The 12963-nt window shown below is 46.8% G+C and overlaps 1 protein-coding gene across 1 annotated transcript; it reads left to right on the forward strand.

Annotated features, from left to right (window-relative positions):
* Positions 1–3108: 3108 nt before the first annotated feature.
* LOC125756539 (uncharacterized) lies at positions 3109–12664 on the forward strand. The gene is made up of 2 exons (XM_049411406.1): positions 3109–6279; positions 12405–12664. Exons 1-2 carry the CDS (start codon positions 3265–3267, stop codon positions 12579–12581), a joined length of 3192 nt encoding a protein of 1063 aa, XP_049267363.1. The 5' UTR covers positions 3109–3264; the 3' UTR covers positions 12582–12664.
* The last annotated feature ends 299 nt before the right edge of the window (positions 12665–12963 follow it).

The following is a 12963-nucleotide window of genomic DNA, read 5'->3' on the forward strand; positions in this document are numbered from 1 at the left end:
CCAAAGGGCATAACGTTGAACTCGAAGAGGCCGTCTGGTGTTATAAAGGCAGTCTTCTCTCGGTCTCTCTCGTCGACTTCGATTTGCCAATAGCCGGTCTTGAGGTCCATCAACGAAAAGTACCTGGCGTTGTAGAGTCGATCCAGGGTGTCGTCTATCCGTGGGAGAGGGTAGACGTCCTTCTTCGTGATTTTGTTCAGGCGGCGATAATCGACGCAGAAGCGTAGGGTTCCGTCTTTCTTCTTCACTAACACCACGGGTGACGCCCATGGACTCTTCGACGGCTGGATGATGTCGTCGCGTAGCATTTCGTCGACTTGTTTCTTTATGGATTCGCGCTCTCGCGTTGAAACTCTGTACGGGCTCTGCCGTAGTGGCCTGGCATTTTCCTCTGTTATGATGCGATGTTTTGCGACTGGGGTCTGGCGGATTCTTGACTATGACGAAAAGCAGTCCCTGTATTTCAAGAGCAGGGTTTTGAGCTGTTCTTGTTTATGCTTCGGAAGGCTAGGATTAACGTCGAAAACTGGTTGAGAAGCTTGGTTCGTCGGTGTTGGCTCGGAAGAATCGGCGATGGCGAAAGCCATCGATGTAGCCGTGATTTCTTCGATGTAGGCGACTGTCGTGCCTTTGTTTACGTGCTTATACTCGTTGCTAAAATTTGTGAGCATCACTGTTGCTTTGCCTCCCCGCAACTCTGCTATTCCTCTTGCGACGCAAATCTCGCGGTTAATCAACTGGTGCTGGTCGCCTTGAATGACGCCTTCCAGGTCTGCTACTTTCTGAGAGCCGACGGAAATGCCACGCCCACTTCTTGTCTTGTTTTGATGTATTCGGGTTTGACCGGCAGGGACGGTTATCAACGCTCGACGCTGTCCGCGAAGCATTGTTCGTGAAGCGTCTCGAACAATGCTTCGCGGACAGCGTCGAGCGTTGATAACCGTCCCTGCCGGTCAAACCCGAATACATCAAAACAAGACAAGAAGTGGGCGTGGCACTATACTATTCGAGGCTATACCATGCTTTGCTAGCGTGCCTGGATAGCCGAGCGGTCACGACGCTCGCCTTCGGATCGCGGGCACGCGGGTTCGAATCCCACCTCGCGATGAACTTCTCTGCTTAGCATGATTATAGAAATGTCAAGTATATTTACCAAAGTGTTACACCGCGGGAGTATAGGAGAGCCAGCCAAACCTGTCCAAGAGAAGTGAACTCGCTCACTCCTCAGCACTGGTATCTCGACCCCCGAGAGCTGGTAATCTCAAATTAAGGAAACAGCACTGTGCCAGCAACCGCATCACTTTTTACTGATCCCTTCCCTTTCGATTCGAGTACGGGCAGTGCTTCTTGGGGATCAGGCGGTTACTACGCGTACAGCCGAAGGCTCGTCCAAAGGTCTGCGAGCTCTTGGCGACGACGTGGCAGCGGTAGCGGGCGCTTGGTTCTCCCTTGGCGCACATGCCAGCGCAGGCTGAGATGAAGAAAAGCATGTCTTCGCTCAGGAATTCCGTCCCGGGAAGTGCAAGCAGCTGGCCCACCTTCGCAGAAAAAAAAATAAATCTATATTCTACGACACTATCACACAGCAGTTCCGCAATGCACTTACGTTATGGGATACACAAGCTGTCGATAAGTGTTTATGCTAACGAAACAATGTAACTGTTAAAGGAATACAGTAAATAAAGCATGCGTTACACCACGCACGGCTCTACTCATTAAGTTTTGAATATTACATAAACATTTAATACAAGTAATACACCTCAACATTGAAATCACTTCAGCATGTGCATCCCTGGTAACAGGCGAAATATCGAGCAGGTATTCAATCTCTTGCCAATGTTGCCATACATTCTGCAACATGCCTGTTGATTGTCCCAGTAGCATCCCTGGTGCGTTGTTTTAATGTCTCAATATAAGGAACTGCTGTATCCTACACAATAGCTTTCACATACCATCAAAGGAAGAAATCTAAATGGGACATCGGGGACCATGGAATTAGTAGAGGCATACGTGGTATAACGAGTTTCATTTACTGTATTCTTTTAAGTGCCACATACTTTGGTTATCAGGGTAAACATTCATGGAAACCTTGTACATAAACTAACCATGCTGTCGAATAGAAGTGCGAGTGTAAATAGCACATTAATTTGTCTAGACAAACTATAGTGCTATTTACACTCGCACTCCCAAGTATGATATTGTTTTGTAGGCCATAACATGCACCGCTATTGGCGGTTCGCACTACGCTCTCTTTGCGTCTCTCCGCGCTGTAAGGCAAGTAGTTAACAAAACATCGGTGAGTGTGGTGATCCCCAGGCGATATGCATGGTGTGTCCGAGCGATGCAAGAAACATGCTGTGTTGAAACTTGCCCCTGCCGAAGCGACGGTACGCGATGAACACTGCGAGCGCCTGCAGCTTCGGTATATCTCAAAAGCGGCACAACCGCAAGCTGCTTCTACATCGAATGATGACCGGCGAGGGTGACGCTGGCGTATAGGCGCCAATAGGTGGTGTGATGAAGCAACTTGAAAGAGTGCGAGTGTAGCAGACGACAGCGCTGCATTGCCTAAAAGATGACAAAAATGAAGGGACATTGAAGCTCACGCATCGAAAGAAAAGAAGAGAAGGCGCTCGCGCAGAACGGAGCTGTTGGAACGGCGAGCCGACAAGACGAAGCGAGAGAGCCCAGGGCGAACCCGCAACTACGCGCGAGGTTCGGAAGGCCGGGTTCCTGTCTTCGAGCCGCTGACGTCCTCGGGGCACGGCGTGTCGGCGTGACCCGGCACGAGTTCTGGGTGAGGCCTCCTGCGGACATCTCAGGCATGGCGAGCGTCCTCGAGACCCCGGAGCTGCTGACCATGTCCAGCGAGCCGACGTCGATGACGGTGTGCGGCCACGCCTAGTCCTGGTGATGCCTTCTGCAGCGGGACGCTGACTCGTGTACCCAAGCGACGACTGCACCACGAGCACGCAACGAGTTCCACTTCAAGGCACCGGGCTGCGGCACAGACTTGTGAGACTGCCTGCTCCTTTTTTGTTATGTTTGCGAACCGCCTGCACGACGTCTAGTTACTGTGTTTGTAATGTGTGTCTCTCGATGAATATAACTTACTTTTGTGTTCCGCACTGTCTCCATCTTCCTCGCGTCACACGCCTTGCGACGTGACTAACCTCACCATCACATATCTGGCGTCCGCGAGACAGGACTGCTCTTGTTCCATCTAAGAAGAGCATCACATCGCATATGTGTGTGTGACGGTCGATGATGGAGGCAGATAAGCTGACGGCAATCGGAAAGGAGTTAGGGTTGAGCGGCTCAGCACTAAAAGAGTGGATGGACCAAGAACGCGCACGCGAAAAAGAGGCACGTGACGCTCGTCTAGCTGAACGCAATGCCGCGAAAGAAGCCGAGGCGGAGGCAGTCGCTAGATTAAAGGCAGAGAAGGAAGTTCTAGAGCTGAAGTTAAAGTTGCATGAGTTAGGTGCGACAGCAGGTAGAACAACTACTGGGCAGCTTCCCGAGGCTGTACCCGTAGGCACCACGCAGAGCTACCAAAGTCCACATAAGCTCATCCCCGCCTTTAACGCTGAACGCGATGAGCTGGACGCATATATACAGCGGTTTGAGCGCGTCGCTACGAGCCAAGACTGGCCACAAGACAAATGGGCCCTATCACTAAGCCTTTGCTTGACCGGAGAGGCCTTAAGTGTTGTAGGTAGGATGGCACCCGAGCATGCCATGGACTACGCGACGTTGAGGAAAACGCTACTACAACGCTTTAGGTTCACCGAAGAAGGCTATCGAACAAAATTTCGATCAGCGAAACCGGACAATTCTGAAACGGGCACGCAGTTTGCCGGGCGTTTATTAGGTTATTTTGACCATTGGCAAGAAATGGCCAAAACAGAACGGACCTACGACGCTCTACGAGACAAAATCGTCTCCGAACAGTTTCTCGCACAATGTCATGAGAAACTCACTGTGTTTCTTAAAGAAAGAAACTGTGAAGGTCTTGATAAACTTGCGGAGGCTGCAGACCACTACCTGGAGGCACAGGGGTTGATTAACCTTGGCAAAGGTCAAGGCGATAACCTGAGCAAGACCCCAGGTCAAACGCGAACGTCTGAGCGGCAAGACGAAAAAGAGAGACCGCAGTGCTTTCTTTGTAACAGAAAGGGTCACAGAGCTGCCGATTGCTGGACCAACACAAAGGATCCCGGCGCAAAGCCACCCTTCTGTGGAAAGTGTCGCCGCACCGGGCATAAGACAGGTGACTGTCCCAAAAAGGCCAACAGCGTTGAGAAGGCCTCGTGCTCTTTACAACAAATAGATGGGACCAAGGCCATTAATTCAGAGTCACGGGCTTCCCTTTGTGTTCCCGATAGTTCGGAGTGCAAGGGAACGCAACCGGCCAAGCTGAATGAAAAATCTATGCCCACAGCCGAAGGTGTACTCGAAGGACATCCCGCTAAGGTACTGCGAGACACGGGATGCGACTCAATCATTGTCAAAAGATCTCTTGTGGCAGATAGCAAGCTGACAGGAAAGATTTCTTCGATCTACCTCTTGGACGGACGGTTGATGAAGCTGCCTGAAGCACATGTGGAGATTATTTCACCTTTTTTCACAGGCCAGACTCGAGCCATCTGTATGGATAGTCCTTTATACGATGTTGTCCTGGGAAATGTGGAAGGCGTTCGAGATGCCCACAATCCTGATAACGACTGGAAGAGCCATATTTACATCCGGAATGCTGCAGAACAGTATTCTGGCGCAGAAAATTCCAGTTCTGCACATGGGCCCTTCTACGCGAAGACTTCGACATCGGCTGCAAGGAAACCAGGTGTCACGACAAAAGTTGCAGCGGTAAACCGACAGACAGGAAAGCCACCTCTACTACCGACACCTGTTATTAACCCCTTGGACATCAGCCCACAGGACTTGAGAACCAAACAAAAGGAAGACAGCAGCCTGCGGAAATGCTTTGAAGCAGTTAACCAAGAGGTCAAGACAAAGTTTGCTGAGATACTGTTCTTTATGAAGGAGGGAATCCTTCATCGCAAGTACACGCTTCGCTCTAAGAGGCAGGTAGATCAGCTTGTGATACCAAGGTGCCTCCGACATTTTGTAATGAAAATGGCCCACGAAGGCATCCTCTCGGGCCATCAGGGAATTAAAAGAACCACCGACCGAGTACTCGAAGAGTTCTACTGGCCAGGGGTTCAATCAGACATCACACGATTTGTTAAATCGTGTGACATATGTCAAAGAACCATTCCTAAGCACTTGGTGGGTCGTGTACCACTCGGCAACACTCCTATAATTGACACTCCATTTAAGAGAGTAGCCATTGATATCGTGGGACCATTATCACCGATGTCAGAGAGCGGAAACAAGTACGTTCTCACAATGGTGGATATGGCAACGCGTTATCCCGATGCCGTAGCACTGCCGAGCATCGAGACGGAGAGAGTTGCTGAGGCGCTCCTGGAGATGTTTTCTCGTGTAGGAGTCCCACGGGAGATAATCAGTGACAGAGGCACATCATTCTTGTCACGTCTAATGAAGGAGCTAAGCCGACTTCTCTCTTTCACACAACTGCCAACAACCCCATATCATCCCATGGCTAATGGCCTTGTAGAGAGGTTCAACGGTACACTGAAGCAGATGATACGAAGAATGTGTCAGGAGAGTCCGAAGAAATGGGACCGATACTTGGCGCCCTTACTCTTCGCTTATCGCGAAGTTCCCCAGTCCAGCTTAGGCTTCTCCCCGTTCGACTTGCTCTACGGCCGTTACGTCAGAGGTCCCCTGGCGATATTAAAGGAATTATGGGCCGCGGATCATCTTGATGATGATATAAAAACATCCTACGGGTACGTAGTTGAAGTGCGGAATCGTCTTGAAGACACCTGCCGTTTAGCCAAGGAGGAGCTTCAGAAAGCGAAGATGGTACAGAAGAAGCATTATGACCGAAAGGCCAGACCACGTCAATTATCCCCTGGAGACAAGGTTTTACTACTTCTCCCATCGGAAACCAACAAATTGATTCTGACGTGGAAAGGGCCCTTTACTGTCCTTGAGAGGAGAAATGATGTCGATTATGTCATTGACCTCGGTTCCAGAAGTACGCTATTCCACATAAACTTACTGAAAAAGTATGAGGAACGGCCGCCTGCACCACCACATGAAGCATCAGCTGTTTGCCAGGCGGATGACACCGAAAGCGACGAGCTACCATGCGTACCATTCCAACGAAAGGAATCGTCTGCCGACGTAAGCATATCGGAGTCACTTTCTCCTACCCAGCACGTGCAAATCACCGATCTACTGAACAGGTACGACAACGTATTTACGGATGTTCCTGGCAAGACGCACCTCGTACAGTGTAAGCTAAGAGTGACCACGGATACACCCGTAAGCATGCGACCGTACCCAATGCCATTTGCTACCCAAGAAGCGGTACAGAAAGAAATAGGAGACATGCTACGACAAGGCATCATAGAACCATCAGAGTCCGCTTACCAGTCACCTGTAGTAGTTGTGAAGAAAAAGGACGGAACGATGCGCTTGTGCATCGATTTCAGGCAACTGAACAAGATTGTCAAAGTCAAAGTCAAAGTTTATTTTTCATTCTGTCGTACAGAAAGAAAGGACTGTGAAAAAAAGCTGTGTTAAACAGCTTGACTAGTTCACAGCCCCATACAAAAAGAAAGCAGAAAATAAATATAAAGTAAAAAGTCGGAGCGGTAGCAGCACCGTGGTAAACATGGCGATATGGTGATATGGCACCTCACGGGCAGTGCCCCACAACAGGGCGTACACATTGCAGTTGTGATTTTAATACATATACGAACCACAGATTGAAAAACGAAATTATTACACTGTGTAGAAAAGATAAACATGATAATGCGATTGTCATCCAGAAACAAAAATATAAGACATATACACTGCATAAAAAGACATTATATAGATTACAACATTATACATTATATAGATTACAACCCTAGAAGTATCTACATGCAAGTGAAAAAAGCAAATATATATCTAAGACTTTTGATTTGGGACTGAGAGAAAAAATATGTAACTGAATGTACTATTGATTTAAAGATCAAGTATTATATTGCAAATAATTCATGGATGTCGTGGTATGAGCAGTTGAATAAGTCAAAACCTTTTAGGTCACAATAATTCAGAAGAGCTGGAAGAGTGTAAGATAAACGCTGTTTGCCGGAGTTTAACCGTGTTTTATCAACCTCCCACTTCTCTCCATGACGGGTGGGGTAGTTTAGATTCCTTGCACGCAGGTTGGCTAGACTGCGTAGATTTTTTGTGTGCCTAATAGTTTCTGATCTGAATTTTCGGCTTAATGCATAATTATATAGCTGGTGCACCTTAATTATTCCTGAGCTACAAAATAAGGGTCTAGTGGATGCCACAAAATGAGCATTGAATATATGCCTAATACATTTTTTCTGAAGCATGTATATTTTATCAACATTAGTAGCCGTCCTTGTACCCCACACCAATTGACAATAGTTTAAACGAGAGTTAAAAAGTGAATGATATAGCAAAAGCTTAATTTTTTTTGGAAGCAAATACCGAATTCGACCTATTACACCTGTTACCTGAGCTAATTTTTGCAAGACATATCCCACATGATAATCCCAGGTCATGTTCTCAAAAAAAATTGTGCCAGGACATTTAAAATTGTCAACAATCTCAATTTTGCGAGTACTCAGTATTATATCTTGGTGAGATGGGATTATTTTGTTCTTCGCTCGAAATATAACAGCTTTTGTTTTGTTTTCGTTAATACGCATAGCAGTTGCTTCTGACCATCTTTCTAGCGTTTTCATTGTTTTGTTACAAGTTTTTATAAGCTCGTTAATGTCATGCCCTGAAAAGAATATACTGGTATCATCGGCATATATGATATATTTAGCCTCGTTGGAAATATTTATGATATCATTAAGATATATGTTAAATAATAGTGGCCCCAATATACTGCCTTGCGGCACACCACATAGCACAGGTTGCACACTGGAGAAAGAGTTGTTTATGCATACAACTTGTCGTCTGCTTGATAGGTAAGAGTCCATAAGCGATAGGGCCTGGCCTCGAATACCATAGCAATGTAATTTATTTAGCAGTATTTTATGATTTACTAAATCAAAGGCCTTGGAAAAATCGACAAAAACGCCAAGAACGAGTGCCTTTTCTTCGAATTTTGTAAGTATGTACTCTTTTTGCTCCAGAAGCGCTAGTTCAGCGGATTTATTTTTTCTAAATCCATACTGAGCAGGCGTAAGTAAATTGTGCTTTTCAATAAAACTTGAAATTCGAGTATGTAGAAGTTTTTCAAAGGCCTTTGAGAACACAGGTAAAATCGAAACCGGTCTATAATTACCTAAATCATTTCGATCGCCTTTTTTATAAAGTACAGTCACTTTTGCCACTTGCATATTGACAGGAAAAACGGACTTCGTTAAACAGACATTAAAAATGTGTGCTAAAATAGGAGCGATAATATCAGAAACTTCCTTAACAGGGCGTATTTTAATTCCATCAACATCACTACTGGTACTATTTTTTATGCCTTTTATTGTTGACGAGACTTCGTGGGCGGTGATAGGAGACAAGTACAGTGACTGAATATTTCGATTTTTAACGTACTCGCAAGCATCATCCGCACTTCCGGTTGTAGTCATATGAGTGAAAAAATTATTAAATGCGTCAGCCAATTCTGACCCATCTACATCTTTGCCGTTTACTTTCAGCTCGGAAACAGGGGCGGTAGTGTGACCACGATGTAGGAGCGTGTTTAATCTAGCCCATAAAACGTCGGAACGATTCCCAGGAACGTCAAGATACGTAGATTGATAGTGTGTTCTCGCGGACCGTAAACATTTTGTAAGTTTGTTGCGATAGCTCTTGAAGGCCGCTAGGTCCTCTGGTAAACGTGTTCGCAGAAAGGTTTGGTAAAGTTTATCTCTTTTTTTCATTTGATCACGCAACTCAGGCGTTATCCAAGGTTTTCGTATTTTACGGTTTAATCTGCGTTCTTTTAGCGGAAAATGCACATGATATGTTCGTTTGAAAATTGCGAGAAATTTATCGTAAGCGTCATCTGCATCTACAATTTTTGTTATATCGGTCCAGTCTATCTGCAATAGACTTTCACGAAATGCACCTAGCGCCTCTTCCGTAATTGATTGAAACATGATAGTCCGGGGCTTTGTTGTATATTGTGTCATTAGCGCTGCACATAAAAATATCGGAAGATTGTCACTGATACAATACGACAGAACACCCGACCTAATATTTATCTCGAGCAAATTTGTGATAAAAAGATCAAGAACTGACTCGCATTCAAGGGTCACTCTGGTGGGTACTGTAATTGTGTTCATGAAGCCATTAGACGTAATGACAGCATTAAGGTCACGAGAAATAGAGCTGGTAGATCCAACGTCAATGTTGAAATCTCCTCCAGCAATAAGTATATGCTTATTTTCCGTCATATATGCCAGGAATTGATCATAAAAACCGAGAAACGCGGCATTATCACCATGTGGTGGTCGATAGCAAACTGAAAACACGGTGTTGTTGGCACGAACACAAAGCACTTCATAATCAGGGGTAGTCCGAGTAAAGCAATCCAACAATTCACATTGAATGGTATCAGATATTAACAGAGCAACGCCCCCACCACGACCACTCTGGCGGTTTAAATAAAATGTCCTGTAACCAGAGAGCTTAAATATATCCATTTCATTACTGCTCCACGTTTCAGTGAGCATTATGGCCGAGTATTTGAATGAAAACTCGGTGAAAAACTCTTCCAGGCACGATACCTTATTTCTTATCGACCTAGCATTTAAGTGCACACATGTACATGAATTACGAGGTAGCTGACATACAACATCATTCAGGTCATTTGGTAGGTAATAGCGGTGAGAACTCATGCTGATTATTTTTACAAAGTAGCACAACCGGGATTAGGTAATCTAAAGTCGATGAAGGTCATCATAGCTCCGAATTTGAACCGCACGTGCCCCCGTCGTCTTCCGCACAAGAACTTTACCGTGACTGTACCAAACATATTCGTAGCTCTTATCCCTAGCTACGTTCTTCGATTCCTTGAGCAGTTCCCTGCAGTGCCGAGTCAGATTTTCTTGGACAAAAACAGCTGAGTCAGACTGCTTCAAGTTTCTTTTCTTTGCTAACCATGAATCTCTAGTCTGCTGTTGAGCAAAGCGAACAATTATTCCTGGTATTTTCTCCGGTTTGGCTGGAAGTCTGTGGACAGACACTACCTCTGATGCCTCCAGGTGAGGGACTCTGAGCTTGTCAGCGACTGTGTTTAGCGATTCTATCAGATTCTCATTTGGCCCTGCAGGGACTCCGTGAATTTCCCAGTTCAGCCTTCTGTTTCTGTACTCCAATTCATTTATCTGTCGCTCTAGCTCACTGTGTGTGGTTTGGCGAGAAGCCTCTCTTTCCTCCAGTTCCGCCACCTGCTTTCGTAGTTCTTTAAGTTCGTTGTCTTGGCGACTGATTGTTTTTTCAAAATCATCAAACTTGTTCGACATGAACCTCAGGCTCTGCTCCATCCCATCAACCTTTTCTGTCAACAGCGGAAGACTTGCAAGTTTTTCACTAATGGAAGCAAGAATAGCTTTCATATCTGATACCTCTAGGCTGTTATTCTGGGCTGAAGCTGAACCCCCATTACGGCAAGGTGGACACCGCCATGCTTCCTTCTGGGCAGCATTTTTCGCCTTGAAAGACTTTTCTGCAATTCCTGCACACTTTCCGAGATGATACATGCCACTGCACTCGCTACACCCCACAGAAACACACTCAGCAGATATAGGCAGATGGCATGATGAACACAATGTCGACATTGCAAAAAACAAGAGGCCTGCGGCAGCGGCGGCACTATACAGGAAACAACAAAAAGTGGTTGAACTCTAATGACTGACCTGCGACAACGTAAAATCAGTTCCGAGGTTAGCAGTGCTCGCAGGGTGCCGCCGCCGCTGCCGAAATGACACCACCGCAGGAAAGACGCTTTTTATCTTCCTTCGTTTCGTCAGAGTGGCGCCTGCGCAGTGGTACCGAAGCGCACAGCGATGCAAATCAGGCTGGACGAAGTCAACAGAGCTGTCAAATGCGCGCACAGACGATCCTTTTTAGCAGCTGAGTACGATGGCGGTCCCTCCACGGGCCCGCAGGGCAGGCACCGCTATAGCGTAGGTTCCTGCGACAACGTAAAATCAGTTCCGAGGTTAGCAGTGCTCGCAGGGTGCCGCCGCCGCTGCCGAAATGACACCACCGCAGGAAAGACGCTTTTTATCTTCCTTCGTTTCGTCAGAGTGGCGCCTGCGCAGTGGTACCGAAGCGCACAGCGATGTAAATCAGGCTGGACGAAGTCAACGGAGCTGTCAAATGCGCGCACAGACGATCCTTTTTAGCAGCTGAGTACGATGGCGGTCCCTCCACGGGCCCGCAGGGCAGGCACCGCTATAGCGTAGGTTCCTGCGACAACGTAAAATCAGTTCCGAGGTTAGCAGTGCTCGCAGGGTGCCGCCGCCGCTGCCGAAATGATAACGAGTCAATGGTAGTCAATGATAACGAGCCTATACCCCGTGTGGACATCATCTTTGGTCAACTTGGACAGGCGAAATACTTCTCAAAGTTTGACTTCGCTAAGGGCTACTGGCAGGTTCCCATGGATCAAGACTCCAAACCAATGACAGCTTTCGCTACAGCATCAGGGCTGTATCAGTTTAGATTCATGCCGTTTGGTATCAAAACCGCCCCGGCTGTGTTTAACCGCCTTATGAGGAAAGTGGTAGCAGACATACCACACGTTTATTACTACTTTGACGATGTGCTCATTGCTACTGAATCCTGGGCTGAACATGTGGCTATACTTGAGTCGTTTCTCAAGCGAGTAAGGGAGGCTGGTTTGACCATTCGGCCAACAAAGAGTGAGATTGGCCAGGAGTCAGTCAAATTTCTCGGTCATCTCGTTGGGCAAGGCGTCATTCGACCACAGGTCGAAACACTCGACAAAATACAGGCTGCGAAGCGCCCACAAACTAAAAAAAAAGTACGCTCGTTCTTGGGTCTTACAGGTTATTACAGAGATTTCGTGCACAACTACTCTGAAGTCTCCTTCCCACTGACCGAATTGACAAAGAAGAGGGCCCCTAACAAAGTTCTTTGGGGAGAACGAGAACAGAAATCATTTGATGGACTCAAGATTTTGCTATCTACGCCGCCTATTCTGAAAGCACCTGATTTTTCAAAACCTTTTGTACTCCGCACCGATGCATCATCGAGAAGTGTAGGTGCCATACTCATGCAGCGTCATGAAGGAATACTGCACCCAGTGTCATACGCAAGCCGCAGACTGCAACCACGCGAAGCTGCTTACTCTACAGTGGAGCGAGAGGCTCTGGCTCTTACGTGGGCGGTCCGAAAATTTCATATCTACTTATTCGGCCGCACGTTCATTCTACAGAGTGACCACAAACCGCTTGTGTACATCAAGTCGGCCAAGCATGTAAACAGCCGCGTGTTACGGTGGAGCCTCATACTTATGGAGTACGACTTTTCGGTCGAGTACATAAAAGGCAGCGAAAATGTAGGCGCAGATTATATCAGCCGTTTACCAACTCCGTGAGCAACGTCTACATAAAGACTCGGTGCTTAGTGGTATTAATGTCATGTGGTGTCAACCTTGCAGTGCAATACTGTACATGTATCATGACGGTTTAGTTTTGTGACTTGTTTCTAGTTTTTTTTTCTTCTGTTGTGTACTTTTGTGAACAAATGTGCCGAGTGTGCGGGGCTCGGAACTGCTGTGCTGTGCAGTGGTGCGTACGTGCGTGTTTCCGTCTGCGAACCAACGTGTCCCCAATGCCTTCAAGTTCTTCTACCGGAAGAACT

The sequence above is a fragment of the Rhipicephalus sanguineus genome, unplaced genomic scaffold (assembly GCF_013339695.2).
Source record: "Rhipicephalus sanguineus isolate Rsan-2018 unplaced genomic scaffold, BIME_Rsan_1.4 Seq1182, whole genome shotgun sequence".
Classification (NCBI taxonomy): Eukaryota; Metazoa; Arthropoda; class Arachnida; order Ixodida; family Ixodidae; genus Rhipicephalus; species Rhipicephalus sanguineus.